Genomic DNA, 26,047 nt, shown 5'->3' on the forward strand with positions numbered 1-26,047 from the left:
CTCTTCCTGCACTGTGGTTAGCTTGTTAACCTAGACCAGTCAATAACCTGTCACGTTATTTAATATCACTGCAACTAGTACAGTGATATTAAATACCTTCTAAATATGTCAAAGAGTGTAATTCTCCAATTTTCAAAACTCCTTTGTGCATCGCGTAATTAAATTTGTCCAGACTTAAATCAGAGTGTTCTGATGGCAGGGAGTGCTACATGACTTAAAGTTTGCAAAGTTAAAAGCTAGAATGGTCTTCCAGGAAATTCTAGATATTAAATTACATCAGTAAATACGGCTTTAATCTTTCACTTCTTTAGAGACTTAATTGCATGTTCTAAATCTAGGTAATTCTTCCTTGTTTTCTTTTTTTTTAATGAAAGGAACTACTCCAAGTTGAAAACTAGAAGATCTAGTACCTAGTTTAGAGATCTCATTCACAAGAAAACTGGTGATCTTGTTTTTTTCTAAGTAATCATAAATTACTTCAATGGGGAAAGTAATTTTCATTAGCCTCATATGAAACTCTTCCATGGACCACTTATTCTTGTAGGAAAATAAGTTATAAGTCTTAGATAAGGAAGTCTAAATTTAGTGAGTTTTTGTAAAAAGCTAGTTGCCTTGAGATAGACCTGTATAAAGGACTTTCAGAATGGACTGAAAGGAAAAAGGAAAATACAATACTAATAAACAAATTTTGGAAACATGTGATAAAATCTAAAGATTGTATTGAGGCTAGAGCTCTTGTGATTAGACTGTATGTCACTGTACATTCATTTTATTGTTTCAGTCTATCAGAAATCTTTTATTCCTTTAAGTAGAAACATTTTCTATTTTAGAGTATGTGTCTTCTGAGAGACTAAATAGATGCCAAAATAGAGGTCCTATGTTTTGCCTTTTATTTTTTCTAGCTTTTTTAAAAAAAGGCTCAGAGGCCTCTGTAGCATGAAACATAGACAAGCTTTTTGGAGTTTACCATAAAGGGATGTTGGATGAGCAAGTGAGGAAGCAAACACTCAATTTCCATTCTCTTACTCCTTCCAAAATCCAAACTTCTGTGAATATACCTGGCATTACACCTGCTGTGATCAACTCAACTCTACAGAAGTATGAATAATTTTTTGTAACAGCTTTTTCTTTAGCTTGCAGCTTTTGTTCAGCTAAAATTTCTACAGGGCAGGATTTCTTGTTTTGGAAGTTTCTGATTACTCTCCTGGATACACTGCAGTTGCTGATAGCTTGCTTGTAGGATTCTTTTAGGGAACCTACTCTAGCTTATGATATCGCAGTCTAAACAGGTAAAACATCTCCTAGTCTGCAGTAGCTTTTCAGCACTGCTTTCATATTTCTCTTGGATAGGTTGTAGAGAATGATTTTCCCTCCACTTCATTCCTGTTGTTCCTCCTCAGACAGCAGCTCTTCCAAGTGAAATGCAAGAGGAGGGTATTATCAGGACAGATGGGTTGCACAGGTGGCTTAAAGATTTTATAAATGGTTTCCCATTAATTTTGCCTTTCATTGGAAAATCACTTCCAGGTGAAGGTGAACCCTCTCAGACTCCTTGGGTGCTGTGTTCTAAGGTCTGTGATCTGCCTTCTTTCAAAGCAGGATGCCTTGACACTTTGTGAATTTGGAAATCTTTTTTACCTGCCTAGATGGTAGTGTCTGGTGTTTAGGATCAGAGCAGAACTCACAAACTTTACATGAACTGAAAATTGCAAAGTAAAGTGTGGTTACCTTCAAACACACTGACTATTAGTGAAGTGGCTCCAGTTTCACATAACTTCAAAGAAATTGCTTCTGATTTGCCATCAGTTTGGCTCTATAAGCCTACATGCTAATTATGCATTGTAGAAATACCTGAATTATGCTCAACAAATCAATTTCTGAAAGGAAGCAGTGGTACATTTCCTAACATGTAGAAAAAATTTTAGAATTTTTTGGTTTTTATTTCTTTCTATTTTATCAGAATTAGTGAGATCTCTTTCACTGTTAAATTTTTTATTTTCTGATAATCTAGTTCATTTGTCTCTTAATAACTGCCAGAGCCACACAAGAGCAATCTCTTGCAAATAGTATTTAAGTAGGTGATCTGTGAAAAATTAATCTTTGCAGTCAACTTTCCACCACTTTTCAAATATTGAACAGTTTGCACCTTTTATCCTTCTCAGTCTGCTTTTATGTAAGAGAGATTGAAGAGACCATACTTTTATCTTTTTAATGTTAATCTCTAAAACTAAATTTCTCTCCCTTAGTTGAGTTTTACAGTTTAAGACAAGTACAAGAAGTTTTCTTTTCTTAGTGTTAAAAGCTTTAATAGAAAAAAAAAGGCATGATTCACCTCTTTCACATTTCATTTAGTGATTCATGGTATTTATGTATATGATTAATGGTATTTATATTTATATATGCATTTTTTAATCAAACACTGATAGTTAATATTTAAATTTTCCTGCTGATTTCAATTGTATATTTTTGTAATCTTTCAGTGTAGAAAGTATTTACAGAGCTTCTAAAACTTCTAGAGTATGTATCCATGTATCCTTATAAGTTGGAGAAAAGAATGGAATCAAAAGCAGTTTTGACATTTCTGTTATCTATACATAGCAGGTTGCCAGTGCTTGTGCATGCTTTATTATGTTAAAACTATGCTTGGAATTGAATTGCAATGCATTGAATGGAAATACTGCATGTAAGAAAATGTCCATGTAATTCCCAATAGTCTGCACCAAATGCCAGTTAACCATATTTGGATTTTTTTAATAAATTTGCTACATTATTATATTTTTTGGGTTTTCATATTTATTTATTTATTTATTTGGTCAGATTTCCACATAGAAGAGGTTGTGGAGTGGACTGGGTTAGACCTCAAACTAGGCCAAGTTTCTGGGTTGGCACTGGACCCTGAAAATAACCTAGTTGTCTTCCACAGAGGTGATCACGTTTGGGATGAAAAGTAAGTAGAGGCCCTTCCCGAATGGTGAGTTAGAAAGTTGAATTTCTGTGTGCTGTTTATATACCTTCTCAAGAAAAGACAGCTTGAAGTTCTTTTTCCATTTAAAAATTCAGTTCTTTGGCTGAAAGTGCCTTTCAGAGAGTCAGAATAGAAATGGTGACTGACAATTCAAGATGATGAGTTATTAAGTCTTTAGAGAGTAAGAATGTGTCTCCGGGGAAAAGAACATAGTACATTAGGTCCTTAAACTGTATGACCACGTTAGTATGATATTCACTGAGATTAATTATCCTTACTTTTCCATGTCTCTTAGCAGGAATAATTAGCCTGGGTGAATGATGTTTTGGTATGGTATACTACAATTAGTACTTGGGTTTAAGGCATGCAAAGCTATGTCCATTCTTCTTTGTGTTTATTTACTAAAAAAAGGGATTGTTACAAAGTACTCTTTCAAAACAAACTTTATTCTACTCATTTGATAAAATTTGCTTAGCATCACTCAAACAAAAAAATGTCTGAACTCTAGAATGGTGGTCCTTCTAGTGTTTGTAAAATTATATAGTCAGAGGTATATTATTTTAAGGACAGAACATTGCAATAAAGAGTACTATCTTTATTTTTACAGTGTTCTTATGTATTTGATTTTTAAAATTGTATATGTGTTTATATGGATACTTTTGAAATTGCAAGAAATACTGGGAGAAAGTAGTACAAGCCTGTAACATGTTATGTGGTACCATTTCAAATATACGCTTTAAAAAATGTCTTCCTTTTATTTTGTCCTCTTTTTAAGCACCTGTTCTCCATATATATATGTGTGTGTATATCTATATAGCTATAACACTAAAGGGTACGGCTGTTTTCAAATCCTGAATAATTCATTTAAAGATAACATCATGTCTGAAAAATAGGACAGTATTCTGAACATTATGATAACAAACTATGCTTAGACTAGTGTTTCATAAAAGAAAATAAGTTATTGCAGTTTTAAGGTAAATAACAATGCAGCAGATAAAGCAATCATTTGTTTCTCATATGCGTCAGTGATATCTCCAGCTCAAGTGTATATAAATGCAGACTAAATGATGCATTATACAACTTGTATTACTCAGACTTCAAGTATTGTGTAAAAGCTGTTTTTTTATCCTCCTACTCAGGAACATAAGTGCTGTTCTTTGTGTCGTTGAATAACGAATTGTAAAAATATTTGAAAATAGGCTGGTCCTTGTAACGTACATATTTTTGAGTATCTGGCAATTGAAGTATACCAACAATCCAGAGCACAAAACTTGAATTCGAGATCCAGCAGTGTTGGGAAAGCCTACAGGTTTTAAACAAAACAAAACAAATTCCCTAAAACAACAGGTGTGCATGATGTATCAACCATGTTGAGAGACAGATAGAACTTCAGCTTCATTATGCTGTGGCTGCAGAAGAAGATTGGAGTTGTGATATGTAGTCTAGAAATCCATGTATGTACCACCAGTGCTCAGTAACACATGGCCTTCCATAAATATAACTAATCATTAAATCCTAGTTCTTGAGGGGTTTTATTCCTAAGTCTTACTTTTTTTCTTCTCCTTTTTGTGGAGCATAGTTAATCAATGTATAGGAAATCTAGTGTTGATAGGGACCCTTAAGTCAGTTGAACTAGAACTCTATAGGCCTTTCATATAGAGTATGATGATTTGAAAATGTATTTTGAAAACATGCCTGTTGTTAAGCTCTTGTTTCACATCTTGTCGCATGGAGAAGAGTCATACAGAAATGTGCTCACCCAGTCAGCCTTCCCTTTTTACTTTTTTTTGGGTACATATATGGGCATTAAGTTTGAGGTTGCTTTCATTCATTGTGATGAAAAAGGAAGAAGTAATGGGTGTTCTCATTTTTCAAGGAAAAAAAATGGTATTTAGAAGGGGTTTATCGTGACAGTTGTATGGAGGAGGCATAAGAAGTTAGCAGACTTTTAAGTTAACTTTTATCATTAGCTGCTGCAAATACCCAGTTAATCAAATATTCCTTACCAAATTGTAAACATAAATCAATAGACTGAAAGCCTAGAATTTATTTTCTGTTTCAATGCTTCACCAGCTTAGTATAGAAGCAAATAAAACAAAAACAATCTGTGCTGTTAAGCTTTGCACAAATGTTTCCAATGCATTAACATATGCCACAAAAGCTGGATCCTCATTCAGTTTAATATAGCTGGTTGAATGATCTATGCTGTTGCAAAAGGTGACTTCAGTCTACTTTAGAGATTATGCAGTGACAAGCTCTGTAATACAGTAGCAGTTTTGCAGTGGCTGCTGTAGCATTCCTTCAGCATATGATTTTAAAAAAATAATCCTCTTAAATAATTAAGGTTCTTCTACAGCATGGTCTCTTCAGTTTCAGAACAGTCTCTGCTGTAAGCAGCATGTATTGTGTGGAATATAAAAAATTAAAACTATTCAGCTGGCTAAGCAGTGAATCAGCTGGAAGTTATTTTGTATTTTGTGATGAAAAATGTGTGCTATTTATCCAATTTACAAAGAACTTATTAGAGAATATCAGTTATATTCTTGTTACTGCATTCTTATCAAGGTAGGCAGGCTGAGCATAGTATCACAATGGTAATGGATATTGTTCAAAAATACACCTCAGGTTTGTGCTTTCAGAGGTTATGAGATCTGGTGGTCTGTCTAAATTTACTATGTTGCCCACAAGAAGGATACTAGATTTAGCAAGAAATCCTTTGCATTAATGGACAGCAGGGGAGGGATGAGAAGTAAGAACATAAATGTGGAATTACATTGGAGTTTAAAATTAGAAGTAGTAGATATGCAGTGGATTTTACCTGTCCTTCAGTATCAAAGTGCAGAACCTATCAGGAAGCCATGCTTTAGAGCAACATGACTACTGTGTTTAGTTGTTCTCTTTGTGCGGTTTTGGTCTTGCTGCTTTTAACCTGGAAGTAGTCAGCATTGTTTGTGTTCTTATATATCAGTTAAAACAAAGGAACATTGCCTGGAAATTAATCTCAAGCACTGGGAAGAAAAGAGTGACTGTGATTTTGTAGCATTCTATCATTCTCCTAGAAAAGAAGTTTGACAGGGAGAAGATGAATGGGAGATCACTCTCATAAACTCAAGTTCAATAGAATTTCTCTGCATACCATACAATCTCTTGTTTACACTGAAATCACTTAGTTCCCAGAAGAGCTGGGCATAGCAGGAAATACTTAGGCATCTAGACAGCACCATTACTAAGAACTAAAATCATAACAAGGGAAACCACTAATTGTTTTAAGTAGTCTAGATAGTCAGTTCTGCAGATACAATCATGTTTTCGATGGGGTTTGTTTTGTACAATAGCTACCATCACTTAGATTCTTTTCTTTGATAATTTGTGTAGATTTTCTGCAGTTATCTATGTAGATTAAAAAAATAATATTAGTCCAATCCATCCATTGTTGATGCTACAGTTTGGTAATCCATAGCTAGAGCAAGCCCTTATGAGTGTTGGACTACTTTTAAAATTTCAAAATTAAGAGAACTTGTCATGGCAGATTACTGACAGGAATAGTAAAGAATATAACAGCACCTGCTTGAATAATATTCAAACAAGAAAGTACAACACCAGTATAGGCCTTTGTGTGTCATTACTATTTATCCATTGTCTTCCTCTACATGATGGCAGAACTCTGGGGAGAGTTTTAGTACCTTTCACCTTTGGTTTAACCATTCATAGCCAAAAGGATTATTTTGGCATTAGATAATATTTCTACCAGAAATTCAATAGTTATAGATAGTTACTATATGCAATGACAGTATCTAAATACTATTTTCTAATCATAGCATACGCAGAAACCTAAACACATTCTGTATTGATTTTTCTAGTTATGTTTAAAGCCAATATTGCTTTTCCACATTAAAAATTCTAGACATATAAATATTTAATATAATGGAGATGTGAAACTGTTGGAGCTGTACAATACATAGTTTTAATGGCTTTATTCAAAGCCTTCTCTGTGACTACAACGTATATTCTTGTTTACCAAGTAGCATCAATCATGGCTGGATTTCTCTTGGGATCAACAAATGGATTTAAAAATACAAAGTGGGAGCAGGGAATGGGTCTTGTATTCAAGCATTTTTCATTCACATCAAACACTATGCTCTAACATTTAGCCTGAAATGTTGTTCAAAATATTTTACACTCTGTTTACCTTCACTAAAAACTGAACATATATTTTAACAGGTTAGAGTAAGAGCCAATGTCTCTGTAAGGATACAGACAACTATATTTTTATTTTTTGGAAGCTTATGATAATTTCATGCCTAGTAAATGTCCTCTAGAAAGTTTATCTGATTCTTAATGTATGAAATAGTGACATGTACAAATGTTTTTTATTAATATATTCCATATACCTTGAAAATTGAGTGCAATTTTGTGGGATGAGGAGGAATGCACATAATATCCTATAGTCTTGTGTAAGCACACTGTGAAAAGAATAAGAACCATAAGAACTGAATCTTGTAGTAGTAAGCTCTAGCAAAATACTGAAATGCATATGAAAAAAGAAAAAGCAGAAGACACAAACATGCATAAACTGCCTTAGATGGTACAAAGTATACCTGGTCTTACTGGCAAGTATGCCCTGGTGATTCCCTATATTTTTTTCTTAGGCTATATTGTTGAATTTCTAATTTCTGTGTTGCCATGACAATGAAATTATTAAACAAAATAATTTGAAAAGGAGTTTTTACTTACTTGCTTTAGGACTATCTTTAATTGTTGCTGTGTTGATTTGGTGCTCCTTTAGTTTAGAAGTCATAACCTCAGTAGGAAATGCAGACATACAACACTATTAACTCTTACAACTATACAGTGATGTTATAAGGTTTATATTTAAAGAAAGAAAAAGCCAATAACCCCACACTGGAACTGAACTACGAAACTTGGCTTTAAGTTGTGTCTATATTGTTCATCGGTAGAACCTTCTAATACTGGCTTTCTATTCCACTCTTTTTGTACAGTTCTTTTGACAGCAAATTTGTCTATCAGCAAAGAGGCCTTGGACCAATTGAACAGGACACAATTATTGTCTTGAATCCAAGTAATGCAAAACTGCTTCATTCCACAGGCAAAAGTCTGTAAGTTGGGGTTTTTTTCTCTTACTCATTGAACTAATATTTCCATATATTTTATGCCAAAGAGTCCCTAAACTATTTTTTTGTTTATATTATGTTTGTGCATTTATATACAATTGTGTAATTGTAGCCTAGCTTCAGGTAAATAAATAAACAAAGTCAACAGATAATAAAATTAATTTGCTATCTCTATTACCTCTATTTTTTAACATTTCATATAATTGCTTCTACTAGCGAGATTAATAGAAGTGAATATTGTACATTGTACTTATAAATGCTAAGGCAGCCTGAGTGAGATATCTGAGATCAACTGAATTTCATACCTGAGACACTATTGTCAAGAAAATTCTAAGCTGTAAAGCTGTATTTTTCATTAAATGCTACATGTAGTTAGTATGTACAGCGTTTGTTTTTGATCTGTAGATAAAAAATGAAATCTTCACATCTATATCATTCTTCCAGGAAAATGATTTTAACTTCATTCTTCTACATTTGTGCTTGCAGATTTTATTTACCACATGGCTTGAGTGTAGATAAAAATGGTAACTACTGGGTCACTGATGTAGCTCTTCATCAGGTACGTTTCTGAAGCTTTAGTATCAGGACCATAACATTTTGCTAAAAAGTATTTTTATTTTCCTAGAGATTTGACATATATTGTTTATCTAGGCCTGTTTAGAATAACATTAAGAATGTGCCTACAGAAATTCAACCCTGTGCACTTCATGGAATATAGTTGTGTTGAATAATTTGCTACACGGACATAGCATAGAAGTAGAAATAATTGTGTCATAGACTCAGACCATAGAATCATGGTCTGAGTTGGAAGGGACCTTAAAGATTATCTCGTTCCAACTGCCCTGCCATGGGCAGGGACACCTTCCACTAGGCCAGGTTGCTCAGAGCCCCATCCAACATGGCCTGGAACACTTTCAGAGGTGAGACAGCCACAGCTTCTCTGGGCAGCCTCACCAGTGGCATCACCAACCTTGTGGTAAAGAACTTCCTCCTAATATCTAATCTAAACCTACTCCCTGTTTGAAGTCATTCCCACTTGAATGGGGAATTCTATCACTACATAGATCTGTAAAAAGTTCATTTTTGACTTTCTTGTGGGCTCCCTTCAGGAGCTGGGAGGCCACAATTAGGTCACCCAGAAGCCTTTTATTCTCCAGGCTGGACCGTTCTCTCAGCCTTTCCTCACAGCAGAGGTGCTTCATCCCTCTGATCACCTTGGTGCCTCCTCTGGACTCTCTCCAACAGCTCCATGTCCTTCCTGTGCTGGGACCCCAGGGCTGGAGGCAGCTCTGCAGGTGGGGTCTCAGCAGAGCGGGGCAGAGGGGCAGAATCCCCTCCCTGCCCTGCTGCCCACAGGGCTTTGGATGCGGCCCAGGACATGGTTAACCTCTGGCTGTGAGCACACATAACCAGCTCATGTTGAACTTCTCATTAACCAACACCTTCTTCTCATGGCTGCTCTCAATCCCTTTTCCTCCCAGCCTGTGTTTGTGCTTGGGATTGCCCCAACCCAGGGGCAATCCCAAGACCTTGCACTTGGCCTTGTTGAATTTCACAAGGTTCTCATGGAGCCCTCTCTCCAGCCTTTCAAGATACTTTTGTAATTTTCTGCTATGTCTTTTGCTTATCAATGCAGTTAAGTCTAGAAAGTGAAACTAAATTGTTTGCTTTGTAATGACAGGGAATTTGTATTTTAAGCAGATGTTTCCTAGAATCAGGACTATTGAAAAGCTAATAATAAATATTATGGTCAATATATTAAGATTATATTTGGTATGTAAATTTATTTTATACACAGTGATAGGAGTTTTTCCCTAGGCCACCTGGGTCTTTGGTTTCACCTTCCATAACTAAAACCTCTTTTCTTTTCATTTTGACTGAAAAAAAGGTTTTCAAACTAGGAGCCAAAGACAAAGAGCCATTACTGACCTTAGGAGTACCTTTGCAACCAGGCAGTGACAAAAATCATTTCTGTCAACCAACTGATGTGGCCGTGGACCCAATCACTGGCAGCATTTACGTCTCTGATGGCTACTGCAACAGTCGGATTATTCAGTTCTCTCCAAATGGACTATATGTGATGCAGTGGGGAGAAGGTACAGTCAGGGCTCTTGGTACTTTACCCATACTGCTGTTACCATGAGCTCATCATGAACCACAAAATTGCTGACGTTGCTAATAATTTTTTTATTAATTTCTATAACTGAAATACCTTCCAGGCCCTATATAAATTTCAGCCTTGGCCTTGCATCCAAATTTTCTCTTGGCTTTTTTTACAGCTACTTGTAGTGGTTATATATGTACTAAAAATAAAAAATGGGGGTTTGTCATCTTGCTTTCAGAATAAATATTGTCATGCCCTATTTTGTCAAGAAAATATTCTGACTTTCATAAAGCCAATTTTTTTTCTTAAACATATAAGAAAGGAATAATTTTTTGCCAGATTTATGCTGTGATTTCGTCTATTTTAAGTTTTATGAATAATATTTCTGGCTGACTCAGATTTATGTGTCGCTGTAACTGTGCTGAATATTCTCAGGAAATTGCAAATTCTAAATTTGGGATTTATAAAGAAAACAAAATAGGCTACTTTGAGTTACCTACCTACTTTGAGTTACCTACCTAACTTGAGTTACCTACCTAACCTTGATAGGAAGAAAGCAAGCTGACCTTAATCTTTTCCCAGGGTTACATTGCATTATGTGGTATACTACTGTTTCTAAGTAAAACTGATAGTTTCAGTGTGTACTTTAACACAAATTTGGGGTTTTTTTATTGCAGAGACTTCTCTAGGCAGATCCGGGCCTGGACAGTTTTGTATCCCTCACAGCTTAGCCCTGATCCCTGACTTAAGTCAGCTGTGCGTTGCAGACAGAGAAAATGGTCGAATTCAGTGCTTTAAGCTGGAGACTGGGGAGTTCACAAGAGAGATCAAACACAAAGCATTTGGAAGAGAGTTATTTGCAGTTTCCTACGTTCCAGGTAATCTTTTTTCTTGTTCTTCATATTTCAAGTAGTTGCTTTGTGCCAGGATGTCACATTTCCTGAAGTGCTATTGTGTTATCTTGGGGTGAATATTACTTATCTTCGAGAGTAGTCCTGATGCAATGGAAAATTTGAGAACTACCTGTTTTCCTGCTTGCAGGTGAGGGAAGCTTGCATCTAATCTCTGTTTCTAAAAAATGACTGATTACTGCCTAAATGTGATATCAACAAGTAGACAATCCTGCTGCTTCCTGGTGACTGCAAAGTTAATCAGTAAATAATGACATTATCAATAATAATATTTCTAAATATGCATTTTGAACTCCATTGAAGAGAGCAAAATTAAGACCAAATGAAGAGTTTTTGGTTTCATGAAACCAGAGAACTGAAAACAAGCAGAAAACATTGCAGTTTTCAATATCACAGTCTGGTTAACAATTACTATATTAAGTTTTGGGATTCGATTTTAAATACCGATACTGAAGGTAAGGTAAATGTTAAGAACTGGATGAGGATCTTTGGCATGTTGGGCTCCTGACTCCTTAATACCAAATTTAATATCATGTTTCTCTCTTTTGCATCTGCAAGAATGTAAAAAAATGCCGTGCTGGATGAGAGGCTTGATATCTATGTGTCTCTGACAGTGGAAAGAGGCATTCTGAGAGTGTGTATAAGCTTGGATGCATTTTGTAGTAATTCCTCTCCTATTCACTACACATCCACAAACCCTTTATTTAGCAGTTTTAGGAGGTAACCTATGGTCTGTTCCTCACAGTGTCTTTCTACAGACATGTTGCCCACAAGTTCTAATCTCATTTCAAATTGACTTGTATTGTCTGGTTCATTGGCCTTCCACCATTGCAGGGTCCAGAAGTTCATTATCCACTTTATTTTTTTTTTTTTTAATATAAAAAGTGACCTAGTTTCATTGAGTGCTACTCAATCTCAGAATTTTGGGAGCTGAATAACAGTTCCACGCTCCCCCAGTCTGGTGCCCCTTCATCTTGCCTTATCCTCTTCAACCCAAAGAACCCCAGCTACCTTAGCCTCTCCCCATAAGCTATTTAATTGCTTCAGCCCCTTGAGTAGTGTATTTGCCTTTCTTTTCCAACATCTTTAGTTTCATTGGAACTTTTTGAGATGCAGAGAGTAAAAGAGCACTCAGTACGCAATATGTGTGCATGCTGTTTTTGCATAGTATAGAACCGTCCCCTCCTCATTCCTAATTCTCCTCCTCATGATGCCAGACATTCTACTGAAATTTTGTCTGACACTGTACATGGAAGTGGAGATTTCAGGAATCTTTTAGGGATGGCTTAGAGATGTCTTTCCTGAGCTGAAGCTACCAGCTCCAAGTTCAAACATCATATAGGCATGATCCAGATTATTTTTTTGGAAGAAACGTCACTTGACATTTGTCTTTGCAGAAGCTGTTTTGTCATCTGTTTAACAACTTATTTGTATAAAAAGTTTTTCTGGACTTCCTTAGTATCATGAAGCTTTTCACTTCTCCGCAGAACTCAGTTACTTTCCTCAGACTGCTAGGTGTTATTGTTTGCCCCATTTTTCAGTCATTGATGAAAACTATTCAATAAAATTTCTGACTCTGATGACTTCAATATCACACTATTCAGATTTCTCTGTCCTGAAGAATTTTTAGCTCTGCCCATAAGCTAAGCTCTTTGCTTCCTGTTCATTAATGGATATTTTGTTCACCCCTTTGAAAACTCAGGTTCAATAACCTCTGATGCACTTCCTTGTCAAGGGTTTTCTGAAAGCACCAATTTGTCTATAGAACCTGCTTACCTGTGTGCTTTTTCTCCCTGTTCAGAGCTGAGGCACAACACTTAGAGAAGCCACACCAACATGTTCTGAGAGTTCACACTTACCCATGTCTCAGTCTTCATTATGGATTCTATCATCTTACTGGAGAGGGATACCAGAATTGGTAATGTGTGTTCACAGGCACCATTTTGTAGGTGGGCACTACTTCAGCATCCTGGTGGACAAGTGGCTGTTTGCAGTGCTGGGTTACTTAATTTGGCCTGAAGTCTGATTTCACATTTGGTTTCCTTCTGAATTTGAGTGAATGCCATCTAAACCTCATAAATTAATAACCTCCGACTTGTCTTATACCTTGTGCTTCCCGTTGAGTTGTCTCCTCTGATCTCTTTACCAAGAAAAAAAATGGAGTGTTAGAAACTTCCCAGCGTATTAAGCAGAAAAAACTGACAAAACCCATTTCTTTGCCATAGGCCTCTAATCCCTGAGTCCCCCTTCACATCTTTTCCTTTTGTGGTCCCACTTACTCCGCAGCTGACTTTCTGCTTTTGATGCATTGAAAGAACTTTCTGCTATCAGGTCAACCACCATAGCACAGCATTCTTGAGGTTATTTTTTAACACCTTCACATTCCTTTTACATTTAAACTATATGTAAAATCTTGCTGGTTCTTCTTATTTGAACTAAGTATGCATATCTTAAATGACAAAGTTTCAGTGAGTTATACCTCACTTAACTTTCCTCTTGTAGTTTAGCTTCTTGTTGAGTTATCTTTCTGTCTTTCTGTCTCTCAGACAACCTTTTTTCATCTAAACTATTACAGTTCCATCTTCACTGCAGTTTGCTATGTGTGGGTTCTTAAGGCAAGTCTAATGTTGTTGCAGGTGGTCTCCTCTTTGCAGTTAATGGAATGCCCTATCCTGGAGAGGCAGAATCAGTGAAAGGATTTGTGATGAACTTCTCTACTGGAGAAATAATTGAAACTTTCATTCCACTTAGAAAGGTAGAGTACTGCACAAAGTACCTGTTACGTATAATCATATATATGAGAACATTGCTAGCATTCTACTTTTCCAACTTCGTAAGAAGTTGGAAAATTTTTTATTATAATGTAAGGTATTCAAAAGGAATTATTTATAATAGTAAATAAAAACACTAGAATTTTGGGTATTAGCTTCTACATGTGGTACACATTTGGAAATTATACTAACTTCTAGATGATTCCTACAGATAATACCTTCAGGCAGGATAAGCCTACTTTATTACTGTCATTACAGTTCTTAAAAGTACATTTAAGAGAATAATGAAGGAATTGAAAGATTTATATATTTAGATGCTAGTAATTTGACAAAAAATAGACCTTATTCCTAAGCAGAAATAATATGGTATATAATAACTGTATGGTTATATCCCTCTTTACAGAATACTAGTGATAAGTTAAGGCCAAATGTTCTTCTTGCAGTACTGTACATTAAAATTGTGGAGTTTTTAACAGTCTCTATATATTGTCTTAGATTAAAGAATGAATGTTAATATTCCCACTTCTTGGTACACATACACTCTTTATTTGCAGTCCAACTTTAAATTATATTGAGAGTTATTTTTTCTGAGTATAGCAAATAGCTGTTTTGCATATGAACTTTAACGAAAATTAAATGTGTGGGTTTCAAACCCAGATTAATTTTGAAAATACGTATTTCAGTGGATAAAGTGGAATGTAATAATATGAATAGAAATAATATTAATATAACTTTTTTTAGCTTTAATATATGGAATAATCTCTATGTCATTACCCCTGGAGAAGGCAAATTAAGAGAAATGGAATTCCTTTCCTTTCACACATTTGGGTTTCACAGCAGCACCTGCTGCATTTTCCAGTCTAAAGCAGGATTGAATATGACCAGGCTCGAGTTAGGTGTTAAGGAGGCCTTATGAAAGCATAGACACTTAGGGGTAATATGTTACTGCTTATCTTCACAGAGCTTTGAGATGCCACATGATATTGTTGCTTCAGAAGACAGAACAGTATTTGTTGGAGATGTTCATGCCAAAGCAGTGTGGAAGTTTGCATCTGTGGAAAGTACGTTCTTTTTGTTCTTAATGTCCTAACTTCATATTTTGTACTTTCAGGTCAGTATCACATATCTGGTGCTCTTGGCCAAGAGCCTAGTGGCATAATGAAGGTTTTAAGTGCACTACAAGCTTCACCTGCAGCAGTTGTGTGCTGCTGCTCAGTTTTCATTAGAAGACTGTTCTTCAGCATTGTTGTGTGCTCTATCAAAGAAGAGTCCTGGGCACATGAGTTTATCACAGAAGGAATCAACATGCATTTGCCTTACATATCCATTGTTAGTACTTGCTTAAACAAAAGTGTTACTCTAGTATTTTAGTAATTTTAGTGTATCATTTGCTGAGAACTCAACTGCTTCCTGTGAGGTTATCATGCAGAAAACTCCCAAGGTATAAAATAAAAACTTCGGTCAACTTAAAAATTATATTCATTTCATTGGGAGCTTTCATCACTAGAAAATTAATCTAGTATAATTTGAAGTCCTATTTTCATACAGAGGAAATGCTTGCCTGTTCTAATCTAGTAACCCCCGAGGCAAGCAGCTTCAGTTCAGGGAGAGGAACCTGCTTAGTCAGACTTCAATTTAGTAGGATTCAGAGAGAGTTTTATATAAAAATATATAAAAAGAATTTATATAAATTTATATAAAAATATAATTCACTGCTCCTTCATATGGGATAAAAAAATGTATGACAGACATGAAGTCTTAGGCTTCAGGATGTTAGTTATCCAGTAAGAGTCCACTGCTATAAATGACTAAGCTAGTTATTCCTTATTTGTCTTGTTTATAATTAATGGATTTTCCTTTGGAGCATTTGGTATCAGCTGCTCTTAATAACAGGAGGCTGGACCAAATAAATTGTAATTTTGATTGGATATGTTTTTATCTGCATCTAATGAACTGAACATGAACAATTCTCATCTGTTATTCAAAGAAATATGAGAATAAAAATGTAATGGAATTTATACAGGTTAGATGAGGGACGTCCTTGTATAAAATTTTCTTTTTAGTTTTTGCTGAAGTATAAAAGAGCAGAAGCTAAGAAACCCTGATTCAACCAGCCTTTAATTCACTATGATTTTGATAATAAAAAAATAAACAGTTTTATTTTTGCAGGAATCTATGAACCTTTAGGCATACACATAAAATCTTTCTGTTTCATATAAAAGGTGATTATTGCAAGCAACTTACATGAACTGAGCTCTTCCTTTTTTTCCTCTGGCTTTGTGAGCTACTGAATAGTTTATATTGACTCTCCATGGTGAAATTCAGATGTTGATGGGAATGTTTACTGTAGGATTGTACTGTACATTTGAGAAAGCTAGCAGGAAGATGTCACTGAGTGCCTTTCTGAAATATCAGTTGTCCTGAAGAATGATTTTGTTTTACAGAAATGGAACATCGGTCAGTTAAAAAGGCTGGTATTGAGGTACAGGAGACAAAAGGTTAGTCTGATTCATAATGAAAATGAAGGGATCAGTATGTTCACGTAGACTAGGGCTGCTTCTGCCAAGCTGAAGAGACAAAATGCTGACTAGTTTGACCTGTTTTTTGTGCATTCCTATTGGAAGCACTAGAAGGAAGCTTGTAACACTGTTACCTGGTAGATGCTATTTCACAGCCAATCTAAACATTTCATTTCCAGTGATGACAAGTGCTTCACTGTCACAGAATAAAAAATTCACTAGTAGGTTAATTCCATTCTACCATCTCCTATGTTCCAGATTGGTATCTGTGGCAGCTCCCTTAGATGCAGAAATAGCTCTAAAATACAACAGCAACAGTTACTCCCCAGCACTCTCCCCCACTCTACATCCGTCCACCACCAAAAAAAGGGTTATTTGAAATGACAATTGGTTTCTATTCCTGTGTAGTCTTTTAGTACACAGCCTTGTCAGTCACACCATATGGCAAGAAATACTATTTTTTTCTATTTACATTTCCTCCCATAGATTTACTAGATCTTTTGTTTATTTAATCTGCATAAAAATGAAAAAAAAAGGAAGAAGAAAATGAAAGCATGTAGGAACAATATAAGGAGACAGTACACAGAGGAGATTCAAAGGAGTAAAATACCAATTAAGGTAGATGAAAAGTAATTTTAACCATTTGTATTCTATTATGTAGCTCATTTCCCTTTCAGAAAACCAGTACCACATTATGGTACTATTTATAAAGGTATTAAAAATGTTCAAATGTTCTTAACTGGTTTTCTTTGCTTAAATTCAGAGCTTATGTAGTTTTCTTTAGCCATATATACGCAGACAGAGAAAAGTCAAAAAAATCCCAACTGCCAATTGAATGCATATGGAATAAAGTAGAATAAGGAAGGCTAATGAAACAATGAAATGCTTATTGCCATCACTGTTATCATTTTATTTTCTTTATTTATCATTTTATTTTCTTATTTTTCATTTTATCTTCATTGGTACACCAGCCTGCCTGAAGCACTCAAAAGGGAGTGTTGATATTGCAGCATGCTGTATATCTAGGGATATGTAAATGTCTTTTGGCTTTCTTTAGCTGACACTTCTAATGTCATAGAGAAAAAAATGCAATAGTAACACCAGGGTAAGAAAAAGGTTTTAAGTAACAATGTCTAAAACTGTTTAGAGTAGGTAGGCTGAAATTAACATCTTTCAGCCCCTCTGGGAGAAAAGAGCCAATGGACTTTGTGTCATAATGCTTAATAAATGGAGAGGAGTAGCTTGCATTCTCACGCTCCTGGTGACTGTTACTAGTGCTTGTACTACTGTGACATGGGGGAAAATATATAGAGAACTGTAACTTTGCCCAGAGGTGGTGGGAAAGACGGTGGAGGAAAATCTTCCGTAGCAGTAACTACTTCTTAATAGACAGGATGTTTTCATTGTGTCATTGTAATCCTTGTGCTTGTGATAACAATGATATTATTTATCATTGTTATCATATTATTTATCTTTATATCGTATTATTTATCATTTATCAACTGAACCTTTTGCTACTTCTTCAGAGTAGAACATCATTTTAATTTTGATACAGAGTCAAAACAGTGCTGGTTGAAAGTATTTGTGATGCAGCTATTTGTAAAGACATGCTGTTCAGCCTGAATTCAAAGTACATAGCTAGACAGTTTTACTTACTAAAAGTTATCACAAAGCATTTGCAGCATCATAAAGGTTTTTCTGAAATAGTTTTTCTCCTTGTGGGTATAGAGTTAACAAATTACTCAGCAAGACTGAATGCAGTTTTCAAAGCTCTCCAGATTTGTAGAACCAAAATTCCTTCATGGAATGTAACAGTTCTGAAAATTTAACCCTTTGCCACAGTTTTGTTAGAAAGATCTTTAAACTTTTTCTTTGTGTTTATGACAATGTGATGTATACTGGCTTTCTGTATTTTTTGTGGAAATGTTTTTGTCAAAAGGAGATGTTTAATTGATGTAACACCACATGGTTATTTACAAAAAGAACCATGTGATGTAATTACCATTGGGGTAATTTCCTATATTTTAAATAGTTGATACTTTTTAGGACAAAATTGTTTGACACATCTCCTTTCCTTATTTGAGAAAAGGGGAGGGAATCTTTGCTAATGAGTGGTATCATTCAGACTTGCTCTTCCTTTTATTTGGGATAACATCAGCAAAAGCCAAAAATGTCTCTGTAAGAGTTTGCCTTTGTTTTCTTGTTACAAAGCACTTAAAGTATCCTAGCTTGTTGTTTCCTGAAACACCATGTTCTGTTACAGCTGTTCAAGCAACAGCTTGATGTATATGGATTACATATGGAAATTGTTTTCTTTTTAAAGAATCAGAAACAATTGCTGAAGCCAGATTGAAAAACAAGCCAGAATCAAGAGACCCTCTAAAGAATATGGATAAGCAACACTTGGTCCAACAGGCCAGCGGCACTGGAGTTTCCTTTGTTCTTATTACAACTCTTCTTATTATCCCTGTTGTTATCCTGCTGGTAATTTTAGTATTTATTCGGTGGAAGAAGCCAACTGTCTATGGAGGTAACTGTGAGTAACTGCCCTAGAAAACAGGCTCTTATTATTCCAGTTCCAAATATCACTGAAAACAGGAGGGTGAGGGTATGAAGAGAGCAGCTCTCTGTGCCTTTGCCCTCCGGAACAGTTGCAGTGGTGCTGCACGCAAACTTACAGCTTGGCAGGGACACAGCACCTGCAGCCCCCTGAGCCTTTAAACTACCCTCAAGCTAGCACCTCTTCAGAACATGTATCAAAAATTTTATTTGGTGTCAAGGCAAAAACTGGTATCTTGGAAATTACTAGAATAAATTCATGTTGTATTGTCTAGAATTCAGAAAATTTCATACTGCAAGCAAAGAAAGAAGGTTGATTTTTTAGTTTGATTTTTTAAGTAGGGGATCTTTAAGCTGCTAAAACAAAAGACTCCATATGGGTATTACAGAGATACAGGCAATGAAATGAAAGCAGATACTATTACAAGAGATTTTGTATTATTGCTCTCTCCCACCTAGTCAATTCTGTGAGTCAGACATGCTTCCATGGTGCACCTTAATCCATAGCTCTGAAAGCTTTAATTGGTACTTAGAAGTTATGTAAACAATTCTAAATTTGTATTGTATAATAACATTATTTTTCATAAATTGGCAGCCTGTGATAGGCATTTGATCACTAGACTTGTTATTTTGTATCACAAAATTGTTTTATCAAGATACCTTCATCCAGAGAAGAAAATGTACATGGAGTACACAACATAGTTCTGCCACTGGTCAGGACCTACTCTGACAGAGTTGGCCATTCAGCAGTCTAATATCGCTGCAGGACTGAATTGGATGTATTGTATTTGAAGATTTCAGCCTACAGCTTCCTGACTTTTGTATTCAAATGGGTTAGCATACCAAATATGCTAACTCTCTAGTCTATTGCAGTACTGGCATAAATGGCTTCTTAGAGCTGCTGATTAGTTTGTTGAATGTCTGTGATTTTTATCAGAAAATACAGGTACTTATTTGATCACAGAGCACTCAGGGTTTAGCTTATTTTTGAAATTTGCTTTATTTTTCAGCTGATGGGGAACACAAACTTGATTCTAGTTCAGGCAGAATTTTAGGCAGACTTAGAGGTAAGTAGTCACTGATTATATTTTCAAATGCAGTAACTGGAGGCTTTTTTTCTGTATTCATGTTGACTAACAGATTTGATGGAACTTTCTTAAAGGAAGGATTGGGGTCAATGATCAGGGGTTTTTGAAAATTTATTTTATGACAACTTTGTCATTATCTGCTCACTAAAGAGGATGAGTCACTACCAGTGAGAGCAGGAGCTATAATGAGTTATTGTAGATCTGGTGAATGAAATGAAGCACTTTGAAACTAAGGGCAAATGGGTAGGAATGCCAATAATCTGTGTAGAATTAATGAAAAAATGGATGCTAAAAAAGCATTGTCTGGAACTTCTACTTGTAAGATTAATTTCCTTCTTCTTTCCTATTATATACACCTAGCTTTTGTGGCTCCTATGCTGAACCTTTAAAAACAGTTTCTGGAAGGACACTTAAAAGAATCACCACTATACTGATTAATTAGTAGATAGATTTTTATTCTCCCCTTACAGTTAAAGCAAACCTTATGAAAATCCTTTCCTTTCCATAGGGAAAGGTGGTGGTGGAATTAACCTTGGGAACTTCTTTGCAAGTCACAAAAGCTACAGCCGAAAAGGGTTTGACCGCCTGAGTACTGAAGGAAGTGACCAAGAAAAAGATGAAGAAGATGGCACTGATTCCGAGGAAGAGTGTTCAGCGTCTCCCCTGCCACCAGCACCTTCATCATCTTGAAACTAACCTTTGAGTTCTCCATGATATGGTTCAACCCAGAATGTCAGATTTCTTTTCCCTTAAGCACGTTTAAGATCTTGTATATTTAATTGTAAACTGTTCTAGTCTGTGTGGGGCTGTACACTAGTTCCTTTAAGTTTTGTTTGGTTTTAGTTATGTTTTTAAGTGAAGAAGTATATGGAAATTCCATATCGGTGCCGTTGGTTTTTATGTGAACATCTTAATAAAGCAAAGTCTTTTAATTGCAGGACTGATTTAAAGCAGTAGTATTTTATCATCAAATATGGGGATCTTGTAAATAAGTCTTACTATCTGCTTCATCAGAATATTTTTTCCATAATTATTGAGTTGCCAATTTCTGTTTTGTGCCTTTCCTCTTCAATGTCCTTAACCTGTTGCATTAGAGAGAATATACAGTGCCACAAGAAAATGAAGCTGCTAAGTCTTCTATTTTTTTAAATCACTTAACATGATATTGCATTGAAGGAAAGAAAAAAGTCTCTATTTAATTTTTTTCTTCTTCCTAACTTGATGTGTTTCTGGAATGTCTTATTTTTAGATGGTATCACTGTTAGAACACTATTTTCAGAAGCTGAATGTAATTTGTGTAATAAAGTATTCGCAGAGCATTGGATTTTTTGCCTGCACTTTTTTGTATACGACTTTTGTAAAAGTTACAGGGGGCACTTAACACAGTAAAAAATTTAATGTGTTCTACCAGCTGATAAAAATTGCTATTTTATATGGAAGCTGGAAAATATTTTGTTATGTCACAGGGTTGGTTGGTTGTTTTTTTTTTAAGACTAATAATCTTCATCACATGTACAAAGTCAAACTTAAACATCTAAAGAAGGATTTTACTTATATAATAAAGCTCCAAGGTATTTCCTTAATAAAACACATGGTCACAGCTAAGAGGAGGCCTGTGTCTCAAATTAAATATGCAAATTAGTCAGGGTAGGCATCTAATACTACCTCATTAGAAGCACTGATTTTCTTTTTTCCTACACATTTTCTTTTTCATTCATTCAACAGGAACCCTCAGTCCTGTAATGAGCTCTCTCATTTAACAGCAGACTTACAGAAATCCTGCTGGATAATTACCCTCTCTGTATGAGTCATCTAGAGTGTGAATCATTGTGTAACATCATTATGACTAATCAGTCCAGTTTGAGGATCAGAGCATAATTAATGTTCTTTTAAAACTGCTATTATGAGCAGAGTGTACACAGCTGTAATTGCCACAGGGTTTTATGGAACAATTTTCATCATCATCATCATTGCAGGTGTTGTGATAGGCTACTGCTGGCATTGAGATTGGAAAATAGGCTTTAAGTTCCTTGTGGTGGTTTTGCAAGGTCTGTGGGGGAATAATGATAGTGGAGAAAAAGGTAAGGTTTCTTCTCCCAGGAAGATTTTATAAATCCCCTTTCTCTGGGGAAAAAAAACCCAAAAAAACAAACACTAAAACCCCCAAACTTAAAATGCATTATAAGCTGGTTTCTTTTCTCACATACAGCAAAATCTCCAGGATAGCCATCTGAAATGCTGGAGTACAGGCACAGTTTCATGTGAAATGTATTTAGTGCATACTCTTAAGTTGCTTCCTCTCCTGCAAATTTTTGTTTTCCTAATGTTACAAAGAAAACAGCGTGTTTCCTTCCCACCTTTGAAAGCAAGGCAATATTATTTTTGGCAGTGGCCTTGATCCTCATATATATGAATAAAAATAAATCAGTTGGGAAGAATCCTCTGAAGCTGTCTGCAAAAATGCTCAGTCACTAGTTTATAGGAAGTTTCCAGTGACAGCTGTTAAGAAAGCTGTGGTGATACTGCTGTCATAGGTGGCATATAAGCTATCAGTTGTAAAAGATCACAGGTTTTCTCCAAAGCAGTCAATAAGGGTATATTTTTCTAACATTTGGTTAGCTCACTTTATGTCCAAGTGATGTTGGGTGTTCTCTGCTTCCATTAGCAGAGCTCAGTGGAAGTAATATGCAGCTTCCCTCTTTGTCCTTTCCTTTATTTGAGCTGTATCTCCAATTCTCGATAATGCTTTGTTGAGGAGGAATCAGCCAAAGAGTTAATTGCAAGTACAGGCTAAAATAGATGATTTGAGCTTTAATCATAATCTCAGCTCTCTGGAATTCAGACATTGGTCTCCACAATAATCCTGGGCTGCCTAAAGAGAAGCAGCATGAGGGAGGAGATTCTACTCTGATCTGGTGAGACCCCACCTGCAGTGCTGCATCCAGCCCTGGGATCCCCAAAATAAGGAGGATGAGGACCTGTTGGAGTTGGGTTGAGAGAGGGCCACAAGCATAGTCAGAGGGCTGAAGTACCTCTCTTGGAGTTTTTTGGACTGGACAAGAAAAGGCTCCCCATAGATCTCATTTTGGCCTTTTGAGTGTTTAAAGTGGGTTTATAAGAAAGAACTGTTTTACCAAGGACTATAGTGATAGGACAAGGGGGCAATGGTTTTAAACTGAAAGATGGAGATTTAGATTGGATATTAGAAAGAAATTCTTTATTCTGAGCATGGTGAGGCATTGGCACAAATTGCCCAGAGAAGCTGTAGATGCCTCATCCCTGGAAGTGTTCAATGCCAGGTTACATGGGGCTCACAGGATCCTGGTCCAGCAGGAAGTGTCCATGCCCATAGCAAAGGGGTTGGATTAGGTGGTTAAGGTCACTTTCAACCCAAGCCATTCTGTCATTTTTAATAACTGCACGGACAGGCCACCAGCTACTTTCCAGCACCAATCAAATTTCAGCACCTCAGGTTTCATGCTCCTAATTTTGGTCAGGTGCAATGTAGAATTGGAACATCTGAACCTGCTTGAAGGCACTGAATGTTCTTAGTCTCTTATTAAAGCTGCATCTTTTGAAAACAATGTACCAGAGATTCCATACTGCAATAGAAAAATTAATGTAAAAAAGAAGCTACAAGCTTTCTGAATCGGTTCCCATTTTAGTAAGCCAGCAGACCATCCTCTGTCCTAAGAGGTTCTGTGTGCTAATATTATTTATTGTATTAAATGTTGAATTCTGGTTGTTCAGTCTGAACTTTAGAGAGCATGTTTAAATTAGTTTTCAGTAGTCGCTCCAGATAAGACTATGCTTTAATGAACAACATGTAATTGCACATTTTAAGATTTAAAAAGATGTGGTGCTACCTTCCATGCATTGTTTATTAATCTTTTCTTAAGCCTTTTTAAGAAGGAAGAATCTTGGCTATTGTAGGGGCTAAATATTTTCGTTAAAATTAGGCTGACCAAGTAGCTCAGCACCTTTCTGTACTGTATTAAGCATCTCCCTGTTTTAAATAGTCTGATCCATGGGAAGTCTTACAGAGTTATGGGAAGGTGGTTGTGATCCACTGGCAAGTGGCATCAGGTAATTTTTGGTACCTTTTTGTGAACCTGAGGTAAGTGAGGGCAGACTGAGGCAACTGCAAGGTGCCATGAGGAGGATGCACTTACTTGTCACACACAGGGTGCCACCCACGTCACCTGAAGGTGTCCCAGTGAACTGAAATTACAATCCAAATTAAACAGCTATCCTTGCCACCAAGTATCATTAGATATAAATTGATTCCTTGGGAAGCATCTTGATTAAGTTGATTTCTAATCAAGCAGTGCACTGTAGAGTTAATGAGGATTTATAGATCATTGTGGTGAATTGCAAAAGCTTCTTCCTTGCCAAAACTAAATTAAAGTTTTATTAGAATTTTTAGGTCAGTAATAGCTGTCACGCTACAATGGATTAGGATTAAGCAAGTGTCATGCTACAGAGAAGGGGCTTGGTGATTTTTAGGTTGCCATTCAAATACGTATGTAAAAACTTGTTTGAAAGACTTCATATGTATTAGCAGTGAAAGTTGTGGGGACTATCACTGCTGAGCAATTCAAGAGCAACTTTAATTACTTAATTTCTCATGAGGGCATCCTTTAAAAATTTTAAAGACTATGTCATTGTATACTTTACAGTTTGTGTGGATTCCTGTATTGTCCAGTAAAAAAAATGCAAAAACAGACTCAAATATTCAAGTAAATTAAAAATAAGAGCTGAAATTAAGCCACTGTATTTTCTGTGTAAAACAGATGCTAGTACGCCACAGTTTTAGCACCCTGATTTGCCTTTACCTGTTGGGATTTTTTAATTCTTAAATGTGAAAATATTTTTATGTGAATTATCAAAACTTGATAGTAAAATTTACACTGTAACTGCTCTTTAGGCTCTTCTCCAGTAATGGGGAAAAAAATAGATTTGTCTGTATAGCTAAGCATTACTGGCAGAAGAAAAGAGGGGAGCTGACAGTGTAGAGAATTTAAGATCTATAGTGATAGCTGCTTATCCAAGCAAAACCCGCAAACTTCTTGCTGTTTCTGGACATGGTGGCTAAAAAACCTAAAAGAATATTCAGCTGGCATTGTTAGACACGTGTTTTGGAGAGATACTGTGTGGTAGTCAGTCTGGAAGCTGCACTATATTTTTTTCTAAATACTACAGGTCATGAAGGCACTTTATTTTACTGTTTCATCATCTCCATTCCACTCATATTTCTTATTAATAGGTTGAATGTGAAGCATGACATCCTGTGAGTGTAGCACTGTCTGATTTCACTGTATAGCTTTTAGAAAATATACAGATGATGTATGGGCAGTATTCTTGTAGGGCACTGTGCCAAAGTACTGGTTTAAAAATGCAGTAATTTTTTCCCTAGAAAATAGTCAGCGGTAACAGTTCAGAAAACTAGGGAAATTATTAATTACAGACTATAGTTATTCTTCTGAGACATATGAGAAACCTATATTTTCTACTCTTTTTTAATTAGAATTGAAGAATTTTTTTCAGAATGGAGATTAGGCAACTACCAAAGTGGCTAAAGTTGGTGCTACATGTTATTTAGGGTTTCAGGGCAGAACCCTGCCCTGACCACTCAGTACTCTGAGTACCCTGTCCCCTCTGTTATTGTTCCTTCAACCATGACACATCCTAAAACAGCTGCTCAAGAGAAAATTACTTTCAGAAAAAAGGACTGAATTCCACAATTCTGGCATGTTTCCTCAGGTCTGCTCTCGGGTCACACACGCTGTGCTGCACATAACGAAGTGGAGGCATAGCGTTATTCCAGGCACTTGCCTGGGAGATCCTGCCCACGGCAAACAAGGTGTAATGAGTACTGAAAGGTGCTTGGAAGCTGTAAAGCTGTACTGAAAGTTTACCACAGTTGGTAGCTGTGGTATAAAACCACCTAAAACACAAGTAGAGTATTTTTGTACTCTGGTTCACATGACAGGTCAGT

The 26,047-nt window shown here is 36.0% G+C and overlaps 1 protein-coding gene across 6 annotated transcripts in view; it reads left to right on the forward strand.

The window, feature by feature from the left end:
* The window catches only part of PAM (peptidylglycine alpha-amidating monooxygenase), a 109,757-nt gene extending 88,384 nt beyond the window's left edge, over positions 1-21,373 (forward strand). For 3 of the 6 annotated variants that reach the window (XM_036402697.1, XM_036402703.1, XM_036402698.2), the window contains 11 exons: positions 2,818-2,947; positions 7,966-8,082; positions 8,584-8,656; positions 9,986-10,193; positions 10,879-11,079; positions 13,749-13,867; positions 14,845-14,944; positions 16,328-16,381; positions 18,726-18,938; positions 19,972-20,028; positions 20,558-21,373. In XM_036402697.1, coding sequence (XP_036258590.1) covers positions 2,818-2,947; positions 7,966-8,082; positions 8,584-8,656; positions 9,986-10,193; positions 10,879-11,079; positions 13,749-13,867; positions 14,845-14,944; positions 16,328-16,381; positions 18,726-18,938; positions 19,972-20,028; positions 20,558-20,739 — 1,454 coding nt within the window. In that variant the 3' untranslated portion in view covers positions 20,740-21,373. The remainder of the gene's footprint in view (positions 1-2,817; positions 2,948-7,965; positions 8,083-8,583; positions 8,657-9,985; positions 10,194-10,878; positions 11,080-13,748; positions 13,868-14,844; positions 14,945-16,327; positions 16,382-18,725; positions 18,939-19,971; positions 20,029-20,557) is intronic. The other 3 variants (XM_036402699.1, XM_036402704.1, XM_036402700.1) reach the window with 2 other exon arrangements.
* Positions 21,374-26,047: the final 4,674 nt, after the last annotated feature.

This window comes from Molothrus ater (assembly GCF_012460135.2).
Source record: "Molothrus ater isolate BHLD 08-10-18 breed brown headed cowbird chromosome Z unlocalized genomic scaffold, BPBGC_Mater_1.1 matZ_random_MA35, whole genome shotgun sequence".
Taxonomy (NCBI): Eukaryota; Metazoa; Chordata; class Aves; order Passeriformes; family Icteridae; genus Molothrus; species Molothrus ater.